Below are 27745 nucleotides of genomic sequence, written 5' to 3'. Positions count from 1 at the left end.
TAACCATAATAACACATATTGAGAATTCATTACTAACAAAATTAGCCTTATAATTGATCATAGTGATCTGATATTCTGCTCGAATAATATAGTAATCTTTATGGTCTTGTCCGATCTTTTCTAAGATTTACTTTATTCAAAAGCGTCAATCGTCATATTTTGTTCTCCATGTGTTATCGCAACACTATTAATTGTTATCTTAGCAAATGGATATGGTGTGTGTGAATGTATGACATATGGATGGAGAAAAAGCAACGCTCAGTTCAATCATTAAAATATTAATATACACCATACCAAATTTTTTAAAGGATACTTTTAATTTTATCACATCAAGATAAAGAGTTTCTTCTAATAGTATATAGTAATGGAAGACATAAAGACAAATGAAGGAAGAATTTCGCTAGAACCCAACACCTAACCAACCAACTAACAGTCAATTTATTATTAATTAATAATTATTTAAATTATATTTTTTAAAAAATATAAAATTAATAAATATTAATTACAGTTATTTAAAGTTGACTAATTAAAAATTATTTATCTATACTTTTTAATGAAGAAAACCTAACCAAGCTAAGTCAACCAATTAAATTGTAATGCATGCAAATTATATTCATTATGTGACCAAGCCTGTCTTGCATGTCCAAGGTATGTGTACTCAACATTCATGTTTGACATTTCCATTTATTTCTATATATAAATAACAGCTAATTAAGTAAACGATTTTGTGAATGATAAATTTTCATGTATAATAGACTATTAAATTATTAATAGATTATTTGAACTATTAAGTGTTATATATAATTGGGAATGGAATTAATTAGAACCCTTCATCAGGAGAATCTTCTAATTAACCTAATTCAAAGAAATGAGGGCCCGGGAAAGAAAAAAAGAGAATATATGCATGGAACATGCGCAAATACGCGGTGGTAGGAACACTATGTATTCATGTATGGAAATTGGTTTAACTTTATAGCTGACTTTGGTGTCTCATAATATCTAACCTAAATTTTTTGTCGGTCCCTTTGGCTTAAATGGTCAGTGTAGTCACATTCGTATTCAATTTGCAATATTTTAATAAAAACACACTCACAACTTACTTTATTTAACATTTATTAATTCTGACTATTTTTTACTAATTCTCTTTACTTGCTAAACATTTCTATTTTTCTTATTTAGCTACAATTAGCAGTATTTGACATTTGCTCATACATATACTCCTTGTCTTTATTGTTATTACGAATCTTATACATGTTCCTTCATTTTCTTTATATTATTTTCAATGCAAACGACCCAAATGCTAATAATAAACTAGTTTAAGGTTAGGTTAGCTTATTTGATTTAATGAAAAAACACGTGAGTAACAAATCTATTTGTTAACATACATTTTTTTTTTGTACAACTAAAATATATAACGAAATTTTGGGGCCAAGGATTTTTTTTGTTTGTTTTTATTTGCATTCATTAAATACTGCTAGAATAAATGCATAATATTAAATATAATAAATATGTATTATGAATATTACATATTTGAAACTATAGATTTTAAATTTAATAAAATAACTTTAGATTATTGTCTCTTAGCATTATTATTCATAGATAATACAAGTCATTCTTATTATTTATAAATTAAATTATTTTTTTCTTGCTTTCACATTATTTTTTTCTCTCTCAACAAACAATATACTACCCTGAATTACGCAAGCCTAACCTGGTTTCGCGTTCACATAAGTAGCACCACATTCTATGCTCCTAAGAAAACCAACAATGAAGGAAGTTTCTTAGCTCTAATTGATTATTAGATATGACACACACACGCAGCCACAGAAATGCAAGGAATAAAAACAAACTTGACATTTTCTTGGTCTCTTCAATCAAGAGGAAATTCACTCCATCTCCAATAGTATTCTAGATTATCATTGTTACGGTCGGTGGAACCAGGGTCAACCTTAGCTTCATGTACCATATATAGAGCTATAACAAGGTGAAAACTCAGGTGCAGTCAACTTCATATGAAGTTGATAACTGAAAGTCGTTAAATGATTTGACTGATTTGACTAAATTTTCATCTAATAACTCTCAGCTATCAACTTCACGTGAAGTCGACTGCACCTGAGTTTTTACTCTATAACAATTTGTCTTCCTCTTATTATTTGCAAAACTGTCACCTATTGTATTATTCAGGCCAAATTGCGATGTTTCAGCATGTGGAACATTTGGTTTCTTCGTAATAATATGGCTCCACATAAACTAGATTAGGTGACGAGAAATCTAGAATGAGAGAAAAAAAAGATAGATTCGCACTGAAGAATTTATTAATGAACGAAATCCTGGAAAAGAATTTCACGCTTTTGCATCATTGAGTAGCCACATTAATCAATAATCATCAGAGAGTTAACGTACCTAATATGAGTGTTTGGCACATGGTGGGGACCTATGACCCAACAAGAAAACTGGTTAATGGCGTTATGCGAGAATATTTTACAGAAAAAAAAAATACAAAACTTAAATCCTTGTTGTTGTGATAAGAACAAATAAGGTGGATACCCATTAATAATATGGGCAGTTGAAGTTTTTAAGGGAGAGACTTAAGATTTAACCTTTAATAAAGATTGAAAATATTTTTTTTCGGTAGGTTTTTAAGTTGCAATATACTAGTAAATATATAAATTACTTCTATTGTAGTGAGATAATTATATTGGTGAATACTAATATTAGTGTCTTCTATTTATACATCTTTATTTTATATTTAGTACATCTTCCTTATTTATTTATTTTACAACACGTCAGCACGAGACTCTTGATCAAATTTTAGAAAAACTCAGGTAATAAATTTTCATTATGTCAAAATTCTCTCATCTTGAATTTAATACCCTTGATATATTTGGAAACAACTATTTATCATGGATACTAGATGTTGAAATCTATCTTGATTCAATGGATCTTGGAGATACCATTAAGACTGAAAATAATGCATCTCAGAAGGATAAAGTCAAAGGCATAATCTTCCTTCGTTGTCATTTTGATGAAGGATTGAAAAATGAATATCTTACATTAAAAAATCCTGCAGATATGTGAAAAGACCTTGAAAAATGTATAATCATCAAAAGACAGTGATACTTCCTCAAGTCCAATATGAATGGACGCACTTGCGTCTATAGGATTTTAAATCCATAAATGAATATAATTTAGCAATGTTTCGAACCACCTCACGAATGAAATTATGTATAGAAAAGATAACTGATAATGACATGTTAGAGAAAACTTTATTGACCTTCCATGCCTCGAATGTGCTCTTGCAGTAGCAGTATTGAGAAAAGGGATTTAAAAAATATTCTAAGTTAATTTCTTACTTTCTTGTTACTGAACGCAACAATGAGTTATTTTTAAAAAATCATGAAGCTGTCCCGTTTCCTGAAGCAAATGCGGCAAATCATAACCCCAGAAGAGGTAAATGGCAAGGTTTTAGCAACAAGAAAAATTATGGAAGGAAGAAAAATTATGTTCACAAGAAAGGATCTCACCAGAAGTAGGATAAAGAAAGAAACAATGAGCAAAATAAATCAGCAGAGAATAAATGTTTCCGTTGTGGTGGAAAAGGTCATTCACCATTGGTCGCGTACTTGTCGTACCCCAAGGTACCTAGTCAATATTTATCAAGCATCTTTGAAAAAGGATAACAAAGGAAAGGAAATAAATTTTGTTTCAAATGATGCTGAAAATTACACCACTCATTATGATATATCTGATTTCTTTGAGGATCTTGAAAGAAATATTGGTCATTTAAAATGTGCCAGTTCTAGAATAATAATAATAAAATTTTTAGTATATAATACTATGTACAATATTTCTCAGAAAAACAATCAAGAAAATAATTTTAGTGCGCATATACTTCTATTCATTTTATTATTATTATTTGTCTTTGAAGAAAATGGCAAGGACATATAGTGAAGATGTTTGCCTTGCGGATAGTGCCAGTTTGCATACTATTCTCAAAAGTGATATATATTTTACTCATCTTGTAACAAAAGAAGAATATGTTAATACTATTATTGGCTCAGACAATGTAATAGAAGACTCCAGAAGAACTATAATTTTATTTTTTGGAGGAATAAAATTCATAATAAATAATGCACTATTGTCTACTAAGTCTCTAAGGAACTTATTGAGTTTCATAGATATTCGCCGAAATGGATATCATATTGAAACAATGAATAAGGAAAATCATGAGTACTTATGTATCACAAATCATGATTCAAATAAAAAGGTTATATTAGAAAAGTTACCCTCACTTTTATCTGGGTTATATTATACCAAAATTAGTGCAATTGAATCATATGTCATTGTAAACCAGAAGTTTACTACCCCAAATGAATTCATAACTTGGCATGATCAATTAGGTCATTCGAGAACAACCATAATGCGGAGAATTATTGAAAACTCCCATGGACATTCGCTAAAGAACCAGAAGATTCTTAAATCTAGTGAATCTTGTTGTGCTGCATGTTCTTAAGGAAAGCTGATTTTAAGGCCATCACCAGTAAAGATTGGATTTAAGTCCCCTAAATTCCTAGAAAGGATTCAAGGCGATATATGTGGACCTATTCATCCACCATGTGGATCTTTTAGATATTTTATGGTCCTAATAGACGCATCTTTGAAATGGTCACATGTGTGCTTATTGTCTTCTCGCAACCTGGCGTTTGCAAGATTACTTGATCAAATTATTCGATTGAAAGCACAATTTTCAGAAAATCCAATAAAAGCAATTCGCCTTGATAATGCTGGTGAATTTACTTCCCAAGCTTGTATGACTAACGGAATAAGTGTTGAACATCCAGTAACTCATGTTCACACACAAAATGGGTTAACAGAATCACTTATTAGATGCCTCCAATTAATTGCTAGACCCTTACTTATGAGAACAAATCTCTCAACCTCGGCTTAAGGGCATGCTATTTTACATGCCACAGCATTCATTCGTTTGAGGCCAACAAGTTACCATTAGTCCTCTCCTATACAATTAGCTTTTGGCCAACAGCCAAATGTTTTCCATTTAAGAATATTCGGGTCTGCGATATATGTTCCTATTGCACCACCTTCTCGCACTAAAATGGGACCCCAAAAAAAATTGGGGATATATGTTGGATATGATTCTCCCTCTATAGTGAGGTATCTTGAGATACAAATTGGAGATGTATTTAAAGCCCGATTTGCAAATTATCATTTTGATGAATCAAAATTTTCAACATTACGGAGAGAGAATAAGCTTCCTGAAAAAGAACTTAATTGGAATGCATCATCCTTGATGCATTTAAATCCTTGATCAAGGCAATGTGAACTAGAAATTCAAAAGATTATACATTTGCAAAGAATAGCAAATGAATTACCTGATACATTTTTTTATACAAAGAGGATAACCAAATCTTATATACCAGCGAAAATGTCCCAATTCGAATTGATGTCCCAGTTGGACAAGTGACCACTGATACAAATTTACACCAGAAGCGTGATAGACCTGTCAGTTCCAAAGAAAAAAATTCTCGAAAAAGAAAAAAGGTAAATGCTATTCTTGTTGAAAAAGTCATAGTAAAGACACCTATAGTTGTCTAAAATTTTGATATAATTTTGACGCTAGAAGACATTCAAATACCTAAAAATTGTGAAAATGACGAGATCTCGATAAATTATATCTTTACAGGAGAAAGATGGAACCGAAATAAGACAATTGTCAATGAAATATTTGCATATAATGTTGCATTAAATATCATACATGAAAGTTAGGATCTTGAGCCAAGAATATTCAAAGAATGTCGACAAAGGAATGATTGCCAAAATGGAAAGAAGCTATGAAGGCTGAGTTTGACTCACTTAAAAAACGTGAAGTATTTAGACCTGTAGTCCGTACACCAGAAGATGTAAAACCTGTTGGATACAGATGGTTATTTGTGAGAAAACCAAATGAGAAAAATGAAGTTGTACGCTACAAAGCTCAACTTGCGGCACAAGGTTTTTCACAAAGGCTTGGTATAGATTATGAAAAAACATATTCCCCTATAGTGGATGCAATAACATTGTATTATTTGGTCAGTTTATCTGCATACCATAAACTACATATGCATTTAATGGATGTGGTAACTGCCTATTTATACGGATCATTAGATCGTGATATCTATATGAAAGTCCCTAAAGGATTAAAGATATCTAAATCATCCAATAAATATTTACAGGGGTTATACTCAATCAAATTGCAAAGATTCTTATATAGTCTAAAGCAATCTGGACGAATATGGTATAATCATCTTATTGAGTATCTGGCCAAAAACGGATTTAAGAATGATATCTGCCCATGTATTTTCATAAAGAAATCTGCATTTGAATTCATTATAATTGCTGTGTACGTTGATGATTTAAATATCATTAGAACTTCTGAAGAGATTCTAACAATTATAAAAACTCTAAAAGAAGAGTTTGAGATGAAAAATCTTAGAAAGACTAAATTTTGTTTCGGCCTGTAGATCGAGCATACAAAAAATGTGATCTTTATTCATCAAACAACATACACAGAAAAGATCTTGAAGAGATTTTATATGGATAAGTCACATCCATTAAGTACCCTAATGATCGTAAGATCTTTGGACGTGGAAAATGATCAATTCCGTCCTAAGGAAGAAAATGAAGATATCCTTGATCCTGAAGTACCATATCTTAGTGTCATTGGAGTGCTAATATATCTTGCTAATAATACACGACCTGACATATCATTTGTGGTGAATTTACTAGCAAGGTATAGTTCCTCTCCAACCAGAAGACATTGAAATGGAATCAAACAAATTTTTCGATATCTTCATGAAACGGTTGATATGTGATTGTTTTATCCCTATGAATCCAAGCCACAACTAGTTGGCTATGCAAATGTAGAATACTTGTCTGATCCACACAAAGGAAGATCTCAAACAGGATACCTGTTCACATATGGTGGTACAGTTATATCATGGAAGTCCACAAAACAGACGATAGCAGCAACATCCTCTAATCGTGCTGAAATACTAGTAATACATGAAGCTAGTCGCAAGTATTTTTGACTCAGGAGTTTGATCCAATATATTCTGTCATCATGTGGATTGATTGACCAAAAGATAGCTCCAACTGTCCTGTTTGAAGATAATACAGCATGCATAGCTCAACTTAAAGACGGATACATCAAAGGTGATAGGACAAAGTATATTTCTCCCAAATTTTTCACTCATGATTTTCAAAATCAAGAAACAATTGATATCCAACAGATCCGCTCAAACAATAATCTGGCAGATCTATTTACAAAGTCACTTCTAAAATCCTCATTTGAAAGATTGGTATATCAGATTGGAATGCACCGATTCCAAAATATTAAATAATATCAACAAGAGGAAGAGACGGTACTTTTTTCCCCTTGATCAGATTTTTTTCTATTGTGTTTTTCTTAACAAGGTTTTTAATGAGACAGTCCCCATCACAAAGGATATTGTATTCTCTTTTTTTTTACTAAAATTTTTTTCTATTGAATTTTTTTTAGTAAAATTTTAATAAGGCATAATTCTAAATGGTTATCCAAGAAGGAGTGTTGTGATAAGAACAAATAAGGTGGATGCCCATTAACAATATGTGTGGCTAAAACTTTCAAGGGAGAGATTTAAGATTCTTACAAAGACCAACTTTTAATAAAGGTTGAAAATGATGAATTTGTATATGTATAAATAAAACTTCATAACCTAAAATATAAGACACATAATAATAAAATATAAAACTCTCTCTTTTCTATTTTACTCTGAGTTTTTAAGTTACAATATACTAATAAATATATAAATTACTTCTATTATAATGAGATAATTATATTAGTAAATACTAATTCTAGTATCTTCTATTTACTAATCTTTATTTTATATTTAGTATATCTTCCTTATTTATTTATTTTTCAACGATCCTTTAAATTTTTGTTCTTAATTAACTACAGGTATAACCGTATAACAATTCCTACAGGATGTTTAGAATTATTATTTAATGTAGAAAACGTAATAGGCCAAACGGCCCAAGAAACTAAGACAGAACTTGTAGACGGGGGCTAACTCCTGACCTAAAAAAAAAAAGATGGGGGCAAACTCACATGCTTCTACCTAATCCATCATCTTAAAACACAAGAATAAGGTTACAAACTTGCAGAATTACCAAAAAATAAAAAATAAAAAAAAAAGTTACAGACTTGCAGAGTAAGGCACACGGTTCCCCTGACCTAACATCTTAAAGCATGTTTCCTTTCTAATAACATATCTTTCCCTCTGACCACCGTCTTCCTTAATTGTTTGAAATGATAAGAATATTGCTAGATTCGCCAAGTTTAATTAGTCATAAAATTCACGTCCATTGCAATTAAATCAAATCGACATTCAACAGGACTAACTTTCACAGTTTCACTACTGCAATGGCAATAAGTTTAACTAAAGAAATAATGCTTGACTTTCAAAATAGGTACAAGTTTGTAGCATACACCACCCAAACCAGTAAGTAAATCTGTACTAAACATGAACAGAAATCGAACTCAATCTACCTTCTGATACCAACGGAAATTAACTTCTGTCGATTTCTGAATATTGCGATGGTGGGTTCTGTCTATGCTGTTCAGGGATACTCTGAGAGGCTAGATACTCCAATGCAACAACAATATCCCCGATTAGCGGCCGGACTTTTGGTTGCTCCTGTAGACACATTGCAGTAATGGCAATTGCCTGATGTAAACAGCGCAAGGGGAAGTTCCCTTGCAAAAGGGGATCAACCAATTGTATGAACTTTCTCCGGTCCCCAAAACATGGGCGAGCCTGGAAACCAAAACAAAAGAGAAGTGTTAAAGAAGTAATTTCACATATGAAACGGAAGAATACAGATACATCCATCTATTAAGCTAAAGACGAATTTGCATGTTAAAGGCAGGAATCAACCTAATTCACCATGTCAGTTCCTTTATGCTGAAGCATACTCTCTTTTTTCAAGGCTTTTTTCACTTTTTGCCATATAGAAACTACATATATAGGGGTAAGCTATATGGCAATGGAAACAATACACTAAAAGGAGCTACATATGAGCAAAACTATGACAAATAATTTACTCAAAAGGGGAAAAATTCATTTTGGGAACCAAACAAGCTAAACATTTACCCATGAAATTAAGTTTTGCTCCCCTGGTCTTCTGCTACTATCTATTGCCCTACGCCCAGTGATCAACTCCAACAAAACCACGCCAAAGCTGTATATATCAGATTTAAGTGTTAATTTGCCACTCATGGCATATTCTGGTGCACAGTAGCCATATGTTCCCATCACCCTTGTTGAAACATGGGTATTGTCTCCAACAGGTCCAAGTTTTGCAAGCCCAAAATCTGACAGTTTGGGATTGAATTCATTGTCTAATAAGATATTTGCAGACTTCAAGTCTCGATAAATAACTGGCGGATCAGCTCTACAATGAAGATACTCAAGACCTCGGGCAGCCCCAACAGCAATCTTCATCCGCGTACTCCAACTTAGTGGTTCTTTGTCTTGGGGAGGATCTGAAATAGAATAAGTTACAACAGAATCAGTTAATTAATTATATAACCGAGAAACTAATGTTAGGATGTATTTAAAGAGGAGTAGAGGATTTCTGAATAAATAAACATAATGAGAACAAGTTTGTTCTTCCAATAAATTATACATTATACATCTAAGCTGTAAAAAAATTGCTCTTTAATTTTAACAAAGATCCACACAGACGAACATCGAAGAACAACTGCAGTTTACTTTTAGGTAATTCTAGTTCACAAAATCAAATTTCAAAACCATCCTTACTGAAAAACTAGAAGCTGTTTTGGTTGTCTACAGCACAATAGTGTAAACCTAACAGAAAATAGATAAACAGAATTTATGATTTTATCCACTTGAAGCCTATACTCATATGCCGCATACTTATTGACGAATCATGGATGGGTGTCACAGAAGAAAAATCAGAAAGCAAAGACTAAGACCATTTTTTCTCCACATTGGACGAAGTTTATGACACTCCTTACACAGTTGGACACAGGCCATAAACCAGTTTACAGTAGTCACTATGCAATCACAAGGAACACCGCAACGCATATCAAAGTAGACAAAATCTGTTCATTCTATATACACAAACTCCTTCTGTGGTTAATGGGAACAAAATATAAACAATACAAACGAAATATACAAAATTATGAAAATATACTTGCAAGAGCAACACAAGCAACAAAAGTTTTCCTGTAAGTAGCAGGTGTTGCAATGTGCTCTGTTGCATCAACTTCATTATAAATAATGGTCAATACCGAGATATGAAGAAACTAAAGATACCTATTCCAGTCACAAATTTACATTGACTGTTGACTAATGACTATAAAACCACAAAGTTGTCTGGAACAATCCAATCAGAGCTTCTACAGCATTGCAACAGTCAAGCACTTGCAAATTAAGTGTAAGTGCGAGAAACATAAACAATAAATAGTTACCAAAGAGATGATCTTCAAGGCAACCCATAGGCATATACTCATAAACTAAAAGCCTTTGATCTCCATCGGTGCAATAACCTATGAGCCTGACAAGGTTAGAATGGTGAAGAAGGCTTAACATAAGAACCTCCATCACAAATTCCTGAAAGCCCTGATGACCATCATGACTTAACTGCTTTATGGCAACAACCTACACAAGAGGACAATTCAAATTTGAAAAACATATCCAAATAACCACAATAAATTGATTATTCTGTTGTTAATTGCTAAATTGTTAGTCATGTCATGTGATCTGAAACTCTGAATTGAAAAGAAAAGAGGTAGTTAGTTGCCTGGCCAGTAGAGAGGCGACCCTTGTAAACGCGTCCGAAACCGCCCTCACCGATCAAATTGACTTGGTTGAAACCCCGTGTTGCCGCCGCCAGCTCTCGGAATCCAAAGCTCGCCGCCGCCGTGCTGCTTTTCCCATTACTCGTACTCTTCCCCTTCCCCTCCGAATACGATTCCTTCTTCCTCCTTTCACTCTCTAACCACCCAAAACTAACTTAAATAATCTGACACTTGTTTTAAGATTTTGATAAAAAAAAAATCTACTCTGAATTTAAGTACATTAAAATAATAATAAATAATCATAATTACAAGGCAGAAGAATCGCAAGGCATACCAGTAGCAGCAGTGTATTTCCCTCCACCAGAGCCTGTAAAATCCACACAGAACCCTCGTAATTCAATAAAATAAACGAGCAAAAATAAAATAAAAGAGAAAAAAGAGAAGAAGGAGGAATGGACCTGAGGAAGCAGATCGAGAACCAGTGTCAATTTCGACTCTGCTGGCATCTTTGGCGCGAGAAACAAAGCACGAGAAGCAGCTCATGTCGCTTTTCTAACCCAATTTCACTTCAATTTAAAATATCCAAATCCCTATTCTGCGGTGTGGAAGGGGATCTTTGCATAATTCACTCTCTCAGTCTCTCTCACTCACTCACTTGAAATAAAGTTGCTCTTCTTTTTCGCCTAAATACTACAATGCAATGCGTATATTCAAACAAAAATGGCTATTGTTTCCAAAGCGGTTTCATTAGATTCGCGACACACTCCTCCGATGTTTTCCCTTTTAATTCGTTTGCGTGTGTGTTTTGTTTAGCAGAAATGAACTGACGCTAGTTATGGTAGCTACAATTAATTAAGCATCTATTATTTATTCACGATTTATAAAGAAGGTTTTTGCCTTTTCTTGCTTTTTCTCTTTGGTATGTGTATTTTTTTTTTTTCTGTTTTTGTCATTTTATAATTTAGTGGTATTTTTGTTTAGTATTAATTTTGGATTTTCACTTTGGTTGCATTAATCTCTTTGATTTGCAGGGTGGGTCGCTCTCTATCCTCTCTATTAGGGTCTTATGCGCATTTATAAATGTTACGGTCCCAGACATCATTGTTTTTTCTTTTTCCCCTTCTTTCGCCTTTTTATCTTTTTGCCCTCCTTATTCATCTCCTCCAGGCTCCAACACTCCGAATCCCGCATTGTCTATCCGACCGTTTTTCACACGAAAGTCATTCCGTCCTTCCACATCAGCTAGTCATTGGATAAAAAGTCTCTTTTGTTTCTTTGGTGTGAAAGGTACAAGTCATCAAGAGACCGTTGGCCATTTTCTGGATTTGGCTTATTGGGCTCTCTGGTATTTTTAGTCCACTAGATATGCTGGACCCATTTTGGCCCAGACTTGAGAGCCTACGATTTTCATAAGAAAAATAAAAATGAACGAGTTAATATTCCTGGTTCATTTTTTTTATATATGAAAAAAATTTAAGGTACTTTTGATGGAAATGAATTTATTTGGTGTAATTATAGATGGGTAGATGTTGTAGGAAGAGTAGGCCCAACACGCAGGTGGCGTGCTAAGCTAGCATGCAGAACGCGTATTGGACACGAGATAAGCTCCTAGCCAGCACGCAGGAGGCGTGCTGGACACGTGGCGAGTTCTCATCCAACATGCAAGGGGCGTGTTACATCACGTGGGTGGCATGTTAGACATGTGTCACATATTGATTCGATGTGATTCGTATGTGGCCTGCATGTTGAGTGCTTTGTCTATAAAAGCGAAGTTCGTTACCATTTAACTTCATTGTGAGGAGAGTTGTTTTAGTGTGTTGGTGATGTGATGAACAAATATAACTAGGGATGTCAATGGGGCAGGGCGGGGACGGGGATGCCTCCCTACTCCCCGTCCCTGCCCTCAAATTTTGTCCCCGTCTTCGTCCCATTTTCCGCCATGGGGGGATAATTGCTCCCATCTCCATTCGCCATGTTCTCCGTGTTCCCCGCGAGTCCCTATTCCCCATCTGCTTATGTTGAACATTTATATGAAAATTTTCATAAAAAATTTAAAAAAATATAAAAAAATCACAAAATGTCAAAACAACGCACAAACATACATATCTTATCCAAGATTACAAAATTTTGATAAATACCTTTTTCTCTAATAACAAAATGTTCGTGCATTCTAACACAGCAAAATGAATTTACTAATTTGCTTTACCCTTACAAAATGTTCGTACAACACATAAAAAAAGGTTCACATACATCGTTGTACTAGTTAAGAAAATTTCAATTTAGGATTTAAACAGAAATGTCTATTGCAGTAATATATTTGTATGTTGTTAGGAGATATGAATCCTAATGAAATTGCTTCAATCTTGCTTAAAGTCATAAATAGAACAGCTAAGATCACAATTCATAAACAGAACAGCATAGCATAAACAGAATAGCATAGCATAAAGTCATAAACAGCCAAGAAAATCAAAACTCATAATTAATGGAAAATAAAAAAATTGAAGTATGAAAAAAATAAAAAAATAGCCACTAATTATCAGAAATTCATAGAACAAAACATTCATTAACAAAAACAACAGTCACCAACTTCAAAACATCAAATTCATGAAAAAAAAACAAAAACCTAAAGTGAAATACCAAAATACAAGAAAAGAAGAGAGTAGTGAATCTTACTAGGGATAAAAGAGAAATGGCCGAAGAGGTCAGAGACGCCGGTGAAGAGAAGAGCGACGAACGACGCGGAAGAGGACGAACGAAAGAGGGCGCACGGGGTGGTGCGGTGATGATGCAGTGAGTGGGCCGGCTGAAACGGACAATGGCGAGGCCGTGACGATGGTGGTCGGAGGTGGCTGGCTGGGACGAGGGAGAGAACGTAGATGAAGGGTGCAGATACGAAGGGTTTTCGCAAGAAGTAGAGTGAGGGACTGAGGGTGTCTAGGGATTGAAATGCGGTGGTGGGAACTGGGAAAAGGAGTTAGGGTTTTAACTTTTCTATATATATATATTTGCAATGTGAAATGACTAAAAAACCAAAATAAAAACTAAATTCTTAAGGGTATTTGAGTAATTTAATATATTCGGGGATTGTGGGGAATACGAGGACGAGGACGGGGATCCCCACTCGGGTCCTCGCATCTGCTTCGGGGAAATTTTGTCTCCTATCCCCGTCCCCACAGGGAAAATTCTCCGTCATCGGGGCCCCATTCGGGGCGGTCCCCGTAGGGATCCCCGCCTCCTGGGAATTTTTGACACCCCTAAATATAACGGTATATCACAATAGTAAGATTATATGAAATACACATGAGAATTCGTTTGTGATTTCATGCACTATGATGTTTGGAGAGCTATTGATACGTGCTTCAAATGTTCGTGATATGAAGAGTTCAATCATAATATAAAGCCCAACTACCCATTAATTATGTTTTTCACATATTCATGCATCCGAATTTGAGTACAACTCATATGCATTGCTTTCACCATTTACTTTATGGCATTTTCTCCCCTTTTATTATTTGCTCTTTTTCTTTTCTTTCTCTTCTTTTTTTTTATTTTTCTTTTCTTAATAATTTTTTTCAATTCATATGATTAAGATATTGAATGCATAAACATGTTCTTTAACATTCTTGTTCATATTTTCAGAAAATTCTAACATACTCAATTCTCAAACCAAATGTTTCTAAACCCAATTTTCCCACACTTAAATCATAAGCACTCTCACTAGTCTAATCTAACCAAGGATTCAAATTAAGGACATTATTATTTTTCGCTTAGAGTTAATGATGTGCTAAAGTAAAGAATAAAAGGGGTAAAATAGGCTCAAATTGGTTTGCAAAGGATAATGAAAGGTTAAGGCCATATGGGTATGTAAGCTTAGTGAAACAAGGCCTCAATCACATAAGTGCATGCATATATTAAACAATGGAAATATAGAATCAAGCAAGACAAAGATCACAATTTTAGAGAGAACAACACACACCAAAAATAAAATATTAGTTGATAGAATGCAACCAATTCAAATAGGCTCAAAATCTCACAGGTTTTGTGTGTTCGAGCTCTAAACCATGTTCCAGTATAATATTCCTTCAAACAAGTTTATCAAAAATTTTAAATCAAATTAGTGAAATACTCTAAAAAGTTTCTTGAAAAAGTAAATATTACTTCAACCAAGTAGTTGGTAAAATATGCACAAAATGTAACAAACATGCAATCAAACATGCAAATGCAACAACTAACTACAAAGAAAATTTAAACATTGGTGTTGAGACAAGAAGGTACTAACCCACGGAGATCGGTATTGACCTCCCTACACTTAAAGATTGCACCGTCCTCGGTGCATGCTGAGATGCGCAAGTGGGCAGGTTGCTCCAACTAATGCTATTTCTTCAAAGATTGTGTAGATGGAACTTGTTTGTTGCCCATGTAAAGGTTTTCCGTTTCCCTTCCTCGGTGGCCATCCTGAAAGAAGAGGAAAAAGAAGAAAATTAACCCATGAATAAAGAAGAGGCGACGCGTAAGCGTCGTCCACGCTTACGTGTGGGTGAGCAAGAATCCTAGTGACGGGTAAGCGTCGGTCACGCGTATGCGTGATCACTGGTTGTGCTAAACGCACAATACCAGCACCAAGGCAGCACAACTCTCGGCCAAATCACCCATTGACGCCGATCTGGCAATCCACGCGTACGCGTCGCTGACGCTTACGCGTGGGGTGACTAAAATACGGGTGTCGCACACGCGTCGCCCACGCGTATGCGTGGGTTGGCTCGTGCACAAGGCACCCTTCCTGCACAGCTCCCATGTGACTTTCTGTAAGGTTTAGTGTCGCATGTGACGCGTGCGCATAGTTCACGCACACGCGTGGGACGCGCTTTTCTTCTTTTTTTTTTCATATGCAGAATGCAAAATGAAGATGCTGATGCAGATGTTATGAATGACACTAATAAACAAAAAGTAGAATAAAATAAAATAAAACTAAAAATAAAGAGAGACGATCATACCATGGTGAGTTGTCTCCCACCTAGCACTTTTAGTTAAAGTCCTTAAGTTGGACATTTGGTGAGTTCCTTGTCATGGTGGCTTGTGCTTGTACTGATCCTTGAATCCCCACCAATGTTTGTAATTCCAATAGCCTCCGGGATCCCAAATTAGGCGCAAAGAGCCTTCAAGCAAGATTAAACAAGTGACAAGGCCCCAAGAGTGTTGATTGCTAGATTGAATTCCAGGGTCCCAAACCTTGCTTTTGCACCGTTTTCTTGTTGACCATCTTTGTTCCAATCGGGTGGTAAGCAATCCGAATTCTTACTGAAGCATCCAAACAGCTTCCTAGACCCATACAATTTAGTATTCTTCCAACCATGATAATTCAACCGTGAGCTTCCTACCATAATGAACCTAGGATTATGTTGCCAACCACTGACCATCTCCCTCTTACTCTTATAGCCACAAAGAGCTCTAAGTTGCCTATCCGTCTCAAGCAAAGCATATTCAAGTGGGCTAATTAAGCTTAGAGATGAGAGATTTACCCACTTGAATGAAGGGATGGATGGTGATGGCTTTGGGGGAGAGGTCTCCAACAACCTTGGCAAGGTGATCTCCAGCTCCATTCCCTTGGGCTCTTTGACAACTTCCACCTCCTTGCAAACTTCTTTAATTTCAACATCTTCCTCTTGGTAGCTTTCTTCCAATTCGACCTCTTCTTCATTGTTCACCAAGGGCATGGGAGATTGTGCTTCTTCTTCTTTAATCTCCATGTCAAGTCCAATGGGAAAGGATTCAAATGTAGATAAGAATTCATCAATGATTGAATCCATCTCTTGATCATCCCCTTCAAAGTCTTCAATCATGATATGCCTTGGAGGTTGTACACCCTCCTCAACATCAAATTCAAACTCCTTAGAAGGGGGCTCTATGACTGGGCTTTTCCATGGACGTTCCACATCTCCTAAGTCTTCAACCACTTCTTCCTCTTTAACGATTACGGCTTCCTCTAATTGTTCCAATACAAAGTCATGCTGCTCACTGTCCACCGGAGTTTCTAGTGTCTCCTTCATGCTACGTTCTTCATTAGATTCTCCACATGAAGCCATGGGGTTCCTTGAGTGTTCGAACGTCGGGAAGCTAATTGATTTATCGCTTGTTCCAGTTGATGAAGGGTTGCATGAAATTAATCTACTGTTTCCTTGAGGCGAGCCTGTGATTCTTGGGTCGATGGATATGGACATGGTGCATATGGAAGTGGTGGTTCTTGGGGGTAATTAGATTGGAATTGGGGTGGATAAGGGTTAGGGTCATATGGAGGTGAATGGTTGTAGGTGGCTTGTGAGTATGGTGGTTCAAAGCTATGTTGAGGAGGTGGTTCATAGGCATATGATGGGGCTTGTTGGTAACTACAAAGGGGTCCACCATATCTATCATCTTGGTACGCACCTCGGAATGGCTCTTGACCATAGTAACTTGGTGGAGGTTGGTTGTCACGAAAAGGTCCACCATAACTATTGTCTTGGTATGCATCACAGAATAGTTGTTGGTTATAGCGCATTGGAGGGGGTTGTTACCAAGAGGGTTGATCAAATCCTTGTGGCTCCTCCCATCTTTGATTCTTCCAACCTTGATGCCTGTTCTCACTATAACTTCCATTCCTTACAACAACATTAGAACCAAACTTGAAACCAGAGGGGTGAGAATTCATAGTAGCTAATAAAAATTAAAAACAAAAATAAAAACAAATAAACAAGCAAAAGAAAATATTTACAATAACCAATAATAAGGCACACAATTGCAATTTCCCAGCAATGGCGCCATTTTGACGAACGAATTTTCTGCTAGTAAAGAATTTTCACAAATAAATTTTCGTTGTAAGTATAGTTTCTAAACCAACAGAGAATCCTTTCGTACAAAAGTTTTGGTTGTCGCTTAAGCAAATCCAATAAAATTTATAACCGAAGTATTTAAACCTCGGGTCGTCTCTCAAGGAATTGCAGGGATGTGTGTTTATTATTGGTTATGGAAAAAGTATCTTTTTGGGTTTTTTTAAGATAAGAAGCAACAATAGTAAATGACAATGGAAACAAACTAACTATAAAAACTCTTGGCAAGGTATGAGAACTGGAAATCCCATCCTAGTTATCCTTATCAATTGTGATGAGAATTGTTTATTGCTCCCACTTAGTTAACCCTTACTAAATAAAGAAAAGTCAAGTGGACTGGTGCGTGGCGGAAGTTAAGCCAATTAAGAGATTATAATATAATAGAACAGCATTGCGAGTATATCTCTTAACCAGCTAAAATCTGCCTCACCAATTTAGAAGAGTGTCACAAAAATTTAGAATAGAAAAATACTGGGAGTATGAGTCTCAGGTCGTCTCCCAACGAGTTGCGAGAAAGGATGATATTTTATTAATTAGAAATTTCCACGAGAGTTTGAGAGTTGAATAATGAGCAATTAAATAATTGTAAATTAAAGCAATAAAAACTAAGAATGATTATTAATATTCTAGATAAAAAGCCTTGACTGGGGGAATGATTAATTGGAAGTTATACCCTTGTTGGGATCTCTTAAGTGTAGTATTAAAAAGGTTGTTGTTTTCACTTAGTTAACCCTTACTAAATAAAGGAAAGTCAAGTGATTGAGCTAATTCTTATTCGCAAATCCTAGTCCTCTCCCTTGGGAAGGTCTAGCGTTAGTAAATACAGAACTAGCCAACAACTTCCAGTTTAATCAACACCTAAGCCTTCCAACTCAAGTGTCTCCTCCTAATCAACTCCCATATCAAGTATGGAGTCTACTCCATTGACATGAATATAACGCTCATAAAAATATAAGAAGAAGACATGATGAATTTAAATAAAATAGGGATTCAAAATTGATTAAAAATAAAAGTAATCATTTGCATTAACAATTCATGAAAATAATCCACTTACTACTTTAAACAAGAATTAAAAATATAGAATAAATAAAAGAGTAAGTAAGGAAACAAACTAGAATAGTATCTTCAACGGAGGTAATGACTCTTCAATATCTAAAAGCAAAAGCAATAAACTGGGAATGTAAAGAGAAACTAGAGGAAGAGTAATTCACTCTAGATTCAGATCTAAAACTATCCTAATGAGAATATATCAATGTGTCTAAAGTTTTGTTTTGAGTCTCTGCATGTTCCCTGACTTTATTCTATGTTTCTGGGCCGAAAACTGGGTCAAAACGTGGCCTGAAATTGCCCCCAGCATTTTCTGTTATTTCTGCAGATCGTGCAGGTCACGTGTACGCGTCGTCCATGCGTTCGTGTCATTCAGCGATTTTCCTTGTCACGTGTATGCGTCGTCCACGCGTTCGCGTCATTTGTGCCGACTCCAATCCACGTGTTCGCGTCAGGCACGTGCACGCGTCGCTGCAATTTTCTCCATTCCGCGCGCTCGCGTGAGCCATGTGCGCACGTCGGTGTTCGCTGGTCATCTCCTTAGTTTCTTGTTTTCCTTCCATTTTTGCAAGCTTCCCCTCCATTTTCTAAGCCATTCCTACCCTATAAAGCCTGAAACACTTAACACATGGATCACAGCATCGAATGGTATAAAGAAGAATTAAAATATACTAATTAAAGTTCTTTATGAAGCAAGTTTTCAATCATAGAATAATACTAGGAATGGATTATAAAATCATGCAAATCATATGAATAAGTGGATGAAGACTTGATGAAACTACTCAATTAAACACAAGATAAACCATAAAATAGTAGTTTATCAACCTCCCTACACTTAAACATTAGCATGTCCTCATGCTTAGCTTAAGGAGATAAAACAAATGAGTAGGGAAAAGTAAGACTCATGCAATGCAATGCAATGCAACCTATGTATATGAATGCAACTATATGATAAAATGATTTTGTCTACTTAGTTAAAAATAAATAAGTTCTTTTAAGACAAAAATAAATCAAATTCCACTAATTCAAATTATATAGTAAAAACAAGTAAACTCGTAGGAAGACAGCTCATGAAAGCAGGGAACATAGGATTAAGCATTGAACCCTCACTGATGGTGTGTATGCACTCTAGTCACTCTAGTGTATAGGGTTATCACTCTATTCTTCTCTAATCATGCTTTCTAAACCTTGTTCTTCACCTAACCAATCAACAAGTATTTAATACACCAATGCAAACATCATGAGGTTTTTTCAAGGTTGTAATGGGGTCAAGGTAAAGGTAAGGGTATATATATGGCTAAGTGAGTTATAAATTGAATCCTTGATTATCCTAAGCTATCACCTAACATACATACTCTATTTTCTTCTTAAATCATCCTTAGCTACCCAAAATTTTTCCACTTTTGTTTTACATACTCATGCATCAACTTTTCTCTTAACTTGCATCACATATGCATTGGTTTTTATTGAACTTAACTTAGCATTGGGGTAATTTTTGTCCCCTTATTTATCTAATTACTTATTTATTTGAATATTTTTGGATTTTTTTTGCAGCATAAAAATAAACATAACATTGCCAATGCACATGGATTTATAATTTTTCTAGTTTCACATGAGTAGGTACCCAAATTTTCAATATTTTATCATGACACATTTCCTAATTAACCAATGTTCCCATGACTTTTCCACACTTAATTGACACACAATTTCTATCTTAAGCTAACCAAAGATTCAATTTGGGTTATTACTTATTTTTCTGCTTAAGGCTAGTAATATGGTGAAATATAGAACAAAGGGGATTTAAAAGACTCAAAGTGGCTAACAAAGGTAAATGAAATGGTAGGCTATTTGGAGTAAGTGAGTTAATAAAATAATGGCCTCAATCATATGCATGCATATAACACATTAAATATTGGACATATAGGATGGAACAAAATATAGATTACAATCATAGAGAAGAAAATACACAAGAATAAATTTTTTTTATTATGGTTAAATAATGTAACCATGTAATTAAGCTCAAAATCTTACTGGTTGTGTGTTCTGGCTTTTAACTATGTTCCAAATACAGCTTCCAAATAAGTTTAACACAAAAGTTTTGATTTAAATCAATGAAATTTTTCAGAAATAGGCTCTTTAAAAAGAAATTTATTATTTTCTAACCAAATAGAACATGCATGCAAATAACCTATTACTATGCAATTTTATTCTATCCTAACAAAAGAAAAATTAAATAAATATCCTATTCTATTGGTGCTAAGAAAGAGAAATTAACTTCGGAAGTCAGGTACTGATTCTCTAATGAAACATTATGTAATTTAATTAAAATAAATCTTTGACGATAACCTTGCTAGCAAGCGTGCAAGCTTTGGCTATTATTATCTATAAAATTTCATTGGTAAATTAATTAAGTAACTTTGTAAATATTTGTGTTTAACAGATCCTAAAATTGTGAACCGAGGTGAATTCGATTTAAGAAGTGTAGACACTATGGGCAACCACGACATCATCATCGACGGCCAGTTCAAAGCCAGTGGCTCTATCAAGCTCGAGATTTTAAAAAAAATTTATGTACAAATATAAATAATATGTAACATTTTACGAATTTATACTCTATAGGGGGTAAGAACTGAGGAGTCTTTAGTAGGGCCGGGGTTATTAGTTACATTCATTTATTCGGCGTCGATTAGCAGGCAAATAATAGGATATAGCAAAGCAGTAAATAGAAGATAAAGATAGATAGAGAAAGTAGAGAAAACAGAAAGCAGAACACAAACAGAAGAATACAAAAAAATAAAACACAGATATAGCATACACACAGACAAACATAGAGCAATAGATCATACACACAAGAAGAAAAGCAACAGAGAATAATGTGTAGACAAGAATGATGCATGTCTAGTCCTAGTGCAGGTAATGAGCTCATTTGTCGGTTTCTACCCGCTCCCGACGTAACCCAGCATTACCATCCGGATATGGCTTTCCTGTTGGCTATACCCCTGTGTACAGGAAATAACCCCTCTACCACCACAGGGTCTTCTGCACGTAGGAAATAACACATCTGCCACTGTAGGGATGTATGCCGACACACCTTCTGTATACAGGAAATAACCCCTCTGCCACTACAGAAATGGAACAGGTGGTCACGGTACTTCTGTAGCAGGAAATAACCCATCTGCCTTATAGAATTAAAATATGGATCTGTACTGCTGGAAAGCGTTCTCAGTGGTCGCACCACCATCTATCTGACTGCCACAATGCAGCAGATGAACATATAGATATCTCTGGGATTGCCTTAATGCAACAAATGACCTCTCAATAGGTCCTCTGCTCTTTATCATATTACTTTTTCTCTTTGTCTCTTTACTCTGCTCTGATTACTCTTTTCTCATTATCTTTTTACTCTGCTCTGATTTCTCTGTTTAACATTAGTATTTAAAGCTTATGTAAATTTCGGTATGAATAGTTAGCCTGTCCCAAGTATAGGTTCATTAAGTCTATACTGAAATATTTTAACTTTTCATACAATACCTAACCTTAGTCGCAATTCAATGACTAACTATGTTGCCCTAGTTCGTTCGCTAGTCTCTATCTATTTTTCTGTCATTAATACTTTACAGACTTTTTCTCGATTTTTATCTTTTCTTCAATTTTTTATCTTTCTTTTATCTTTGCCTCACTAATATGTTCTTACCACTCCCTAAGTGTTTTATGAAAGTAATTATGAGATTCTGCGCTTAAAGTTTTCTTTCTAAAGCTTTTACAGAAAACTGTATTTTTCGCATTATTTTATTATTTTTATTAAAATATTATTTTTTATTAAATATTATTATTTTATCATTAAATTTTTGAAAATTACCTCACTTTATCTTTTAACCTTTAAAATTCACTTTTTACCGCCCGTAACTTTTAATATTTCTACTTTAACCACCCTAACTTTCAGAAATTACCAAATAACCCCTTAAACACCAAAAATTTTACTTCCTTGACCTTTTAAAGATCTAAATCCTGTTCTTCATTTTTCTTCATCACACTCAAAGTGTTCTTCATGTTGTTCATAAATTCTTCAGATTCTTTCTCTGTTTTTACCCGTTTTTCAATCTTTTCAGCAACTGATTTTTACCATAGTTCATAATAAATTTGCAGCCACCAAAACCCCATCTTTTCCACATGATTTCAACACAAATTGAATTCCAATTTAAGCTCTAGGATTTGTTTTTCCAGCAGCTCCAAGAACACAAACTCAAAGCTTGAATTTCATCAAATTTCATCAAATTTGCACCAAAATCTCAACAAGAATCACTCATATAAATCATCAATTTCAAGCACAACCAAATCATATCATAATTACACAACTCAAACACAATCAATCAAGATTGAATTCGTCAAACCCTACCTGGTTTTGCTGCTCCAAATTCGATTATACTTTCAGGTGGTCCTTAAGCACTTTTTCCTCCTAAATCACATCAAGAACAACTTTAAATCCAAAAATCCTCAACTAACCAAATCTCACTCAGCATGTTAGGAAAGGATTTATCACCTTAGAATTGATGGAAATGAATGTTTCTTGGTCCTCAAGTCAAGTTAAGCATGATTCCTAAGGAAGAACATCAAGAAAACACATGTTTAAGCATGTTTCCTTGAAACCGAAGCAAAAGGGAGATGGTGGAGCCAACTCACCTTGATTCCAGCCTTGATAAGTCATATGATCATGTAGAGAAAGAAGAGAGAATCATTTTGGTCGGATTAGAATTTTGATTTGAGTTTTAGTTCAGCAGAAATCAAGCTTTGAAGATTTGGAACTAAGAACTTTTCTCTCTTTTTCTCTCTTGGAAATTTCGGCCACAAGGAGCAAATGAACCAGCCTTGGGCGTTTTGGGGGTGTAGGGTGAGTTGTGATTGGTTGGCTTGGAGGTGGATTAAAATAATATTAAAATATCTCAGGTGTATAACTACTAAAACTAGATGTATCGGAACACTTGTGAAAACATCTCTAAAAATTCTTTTCTGAGCTACTAGCATAAATAACACTAGTAACATATTTATTATGAGAATAAAACATGTATGATGAGGCCTTAGCATTGCTAAAGTCATCAGAGAATGCTGGTGCTAAGCTGCACTAGTAAACTGTGAACCCGGTTAAACCGATTTTCTGTTTTTAACTAAAACTGACCAGGTAACCTTATAATATCATTCAAGAAGCTTCTAATACTCATAAAATGATAATATTATCCTATTATCTCTCTTCTCTCATGAATCGAGTCCGGTTCATCAAACTGGGATTATTTACGAAAAGTAAGATCAAAACTCCTAACTGATACGGTTCAAAAACTAGGTTCTTCGTGAATGCGTTATCGAGCTTGCCTCAAAAAACGTTATAGCTTAAAAAAGATATAATGACAATGAGGATCGAGATACTTGATGATATATCAGAGGTTCTCCCCTTACTGATCTTCCGGAGAAATCCGTACTTTCAGAAAAGATCTCACGTACTCGAAAATCAGGGTTGTTACATTCTACCCTCCTAAAAGAAAATTTTGTCCTCAAAATTTCAATTACCTGAGAACAGACGTGGGTAATAAGCTTTCATCTTATCTTCTAGTTCCCAAGTGTGCTCTTCTTCTCATCTTTGTCCCCATGCTACTTTAACTAAGTGAACAATTTTGCCTCTTAGTTACTTATCACTTCTTTCTACGATCTGAACCGTTGATGTTTCATATGTCAAATCATTTCGTAACTGTACTGTTTTTGGTTGTAAAACGTGACTCTCGTCGGAAATATATTTCTTAAGTTGCGAGACATGAAAAACATCATGAAGATTTGACAGGTATGGAGGAAAGGCTACTTGATAAGCTACTGGACCGACTCTTTTAAGTATTTGGAAAGGTCCTATGTATCGAGGGTTAAGCTTTTTAGTCTTAAGGGCTCTACCTATTCTAGTAGTTGGAGTTACTTTTAGAAAGACATGATCTCCCTCACTAAACTCTAAGGGTCTACGTCTATTATCGGCATAGCCCTTTTGACGGCTTTGTGCTGTCTAGATCTTCTAACGAATCCCCTTTATCTTCTCAGTAGTTTTATGCACTGAGTCTGGACCTAAGACACTAGCTTCTCCGTCATCATTCTAACACAATGGTGTCTGACATCTTCTTCCGTAGAGAGCTTCATAAGGTGCCATCCCGATACTTTGTTGGTAGCTATTATTGTAGACAAATTCGATCAACGGCAAATACTTATCCCAACTTCCTTGGTTATCCATCACACAAGATCTTAGCATGTCCTCTAATGTCTGGATTATCCGCTCTAATTGTCCGTCTGTCTGAGGATGGTATGCTGTACTCATGTGCAATTCTGTCCCCAATGCTTTTTGAAAAGCTCCCCAGAATCTAAAAGTAAACCTCGGATCTCGATCTGAGACAATTGACGAAGGTATCCCATGCAATCGTATGATTTCTTGAATATATATCTGTGCCAGCCTTTCTAATGTATAGTCAACTCGAATTGGAAGGAAATGCGCCGATTTTGTCAATCTGTCCACAATGACTCAGATGGCATCATGTCCTGTTGAGGTTCTTGAAAATTCTGTGACAAAATCCATGGTGATCTGCTCCCATTTCCATTGTGGTATTTCTAAGGGTTGCAGGGTTCCTGACGGTTTCTGATGTTCCACCTTCACCTTCTGGCAGGTTAAATATTTTGAGACATAATTAGCTACTTTTTTCTTTAAGCCTGGCCACCAGAACATTTGTTTCATATCTTGATACATCTTTGTCACTCCAGGATGCATAGAAAATCTGCTTTGATGAGCTTCTGCAAGAATCTTTTGTCGCAATTCTTTAGAATTAGGCACACAAATTCTATTCTTGTATCTCCAGAGACCACTATGATCTTGTCTTACAGCTTCTGGTTCTTCTACTCCCACACGTCTCAGCATCGTCATCATTTCTGAGTCTTGAACACAGTCTTTGGTATATCTGGCTTGCTTACTCAAATTTGGTGATAACTCAATCGCAAGTCAATCTTCGAGAACACAGTTGCACCTTTTAATTGATTCATCAAATCATCAATCCGTGGAAGTGGATACTTGTTCTTGATAGTGACTTTATTTAACTATCGGTAATCCATGCAGAGCTTCATTCCACCGTCCTTCTTTTTTACAAATAATATTGGAGCTCCCCATGGTGATGCACTGGAACGAATAAATTTCTTTTCAAATAACTCATCCAACTGCTTCTTCAACTCTTCCAGTTCCAGTGGTGACATCCGGTATGGTGCTATGAAAATCGGTCTGGTTCCAGGTACGAGATCAATGCTGAACTCCATCTCTCGATGAGGAGGAAACTCAGGTATGTCGTCCGGGAAAATATCAGGAAATTTCTTTACCACTAAACTGGTTAACGCATTTTGGGATGTAGGTGTATGGACAATTAAATCAAAGTTTAATTCAGAGAAATCTAATCCCAACTCATGAGCAACAGTTAAAGAAATAAAGCAATGCGATGCACCCGAATCATACAGCACAGTTAGAAATCGATTCTTGACATAACACTGACCTTGGATCAGGGCGTCTGATTGCATAGCATCATTAGCAGTCATAGCAAACAGTCGACCTTGTTGTTGGGTTCGTACTGGATTCTGAGCAAATCTTTTTGGGCAATTCCTCGCCAAGTGTCCAGGTTCCCACAAGTGAAACAAGTGTTCATTCCTTACAGCATCCAAATCTAACATAGCCATAGCTATGGAGATTATAACAGCTATGATGATAGCTGTGCCTCGCATCGATTAGTCATTCGGAACTCGGTTCAACTATGCCTATTCGCAATCATTAAGGTCCTATCCGCACCAAACAATCAATATTAAGGTGACCAGTCTTAATATCTCAAGTTAGGCACGAACATTCCTAAAATGAGAACTCATAGACATTCATGCCAAATGTATCTTGAAGATATCCTAACAGCATGAGACACACAAGCAGAGTATGCAATGAAGCATAGTCAGTCCACTCCCCAAGCTCTATTGGGACGAACTGCTCTAATACCAAATTGTAACGACCCAACTCCCAGTATGCCATAGTCGTACAAGAAGCTAAGTGTTACTAGCTTGTCCTTCTTAATTATTAACTATTATTTAATATATGAGCCTGTTCCTTGTTAGAACGTTGCCAATTTTATGAGTAACTTTTTTTTAACTTATATTATTGCGAGCGAGGGAGTAAAATAAATAAGCACACACTGATAGAAATGATAAGGAAGTATAAAGAAACATAGAAACACAGCTGATAATATACATCATGTACACTATAACAAAACATGTAGCATTCACCAAAGATCAAGTCAGTTTACATCCTCGTCATCCTACGTAGTTAATATATATACGACACTCCCAGGGCCTGGCCCATACAAAAAGCCGCTAAAATGGCGCCCAGGCTAGTCTAACCACTATATAGCTCCTAGCTCTCGGGTGTACTAACACAAGTGAGAGACTAACTAACTGATAATGTCAGACTAGAGTGTCATCAAAAGAATGCCCCTACTGCTGTCAGACTATATCTACACATGGCCGTTCAGAAGATCGTCATGAGGCTCGCCCGTCTCCTCATCCTGCTCTATCTCTATCTCAGAATCCTCCTCCTCATCCTTGTCTGCAGCTACATCTATACCCTCAGAACCACCAGAAGTACTACTGTCACTATGTACAAAACCATTCGCGGGCACAGGTCCGTTCGCATATATAGGAGCTACCCCGTCGTCCGGTAGTGTCGGCTCATCAGGCTGTGGAAAGTTAGGGATCGGCTCAGGGGGAAAGTCCCACTATGGTGGAATCACAAGTACGTACTCTCCAGCTAACTCAGGCTCATCAGGAAAGATAGGCTCAGGTGCCGCCTCATTCAAGGGTTGAGCTGGTATAGGGTGTCGGGGACCATCAGGAAAAGGATATCCAGGTGCGTCAGGGTGTAACCAGGATAAGGAAAAGT

The 27745-nt window shown here is 35.6% G+C and overlaps 1 protein-coding gene across 1 annotated transcript; it reads right to left on the bottom strand.

Moving 5' to 3' along the window:
• Positions 1-8378: 8378 nt before the first annotated feature.
• On the bottom strand, positions 8379-12150 carry LOC107607470 (putative serine/threonine-protein kinase PBL21). The gene is made up of 6 exons (XM_088493357.1): positions 11320-12150; positions 11196-11228; positions 10864-11057; positions 10532-10721; positions 9189-9580; positions 8379-8852 (listed from the first exon to the last, which is right to left on the bottom strand). Exons 1-6 carry the CDS (start codon positions 11402-11404, stop codon positions 8604-8606), a joined length of 1143 nt encoding a protein of 380 aa, XP_088349483.1. The 5' UTR covers positions 11405-12150; the 3' UTR covers positions 8379-8603.
• Between the last annotated feature and the right edge of the window lie 15595 nt (positions 12151-27745).

The sequence above is a fragment of the Arachis ipaensis genome, chromosome B7, assembly GCF_059453495.1.
Source record: "Arachis ipaensis isolate K30076 ecotype BB chromosome B7, ASM5945349v1, whole genome shotgun sequence".
Classification (NCBI taxonomy): Eukaryota; Viridiplantae; Streptophyta; class Magnoliopsida; order Fabales; family Fabaceae; genus Arachis; species Arachis ipaensis.
Note: the sequence above shows the minus strand (reverse complement) of the source record. Positions and strands in the feature narration are given on the sequence as shown.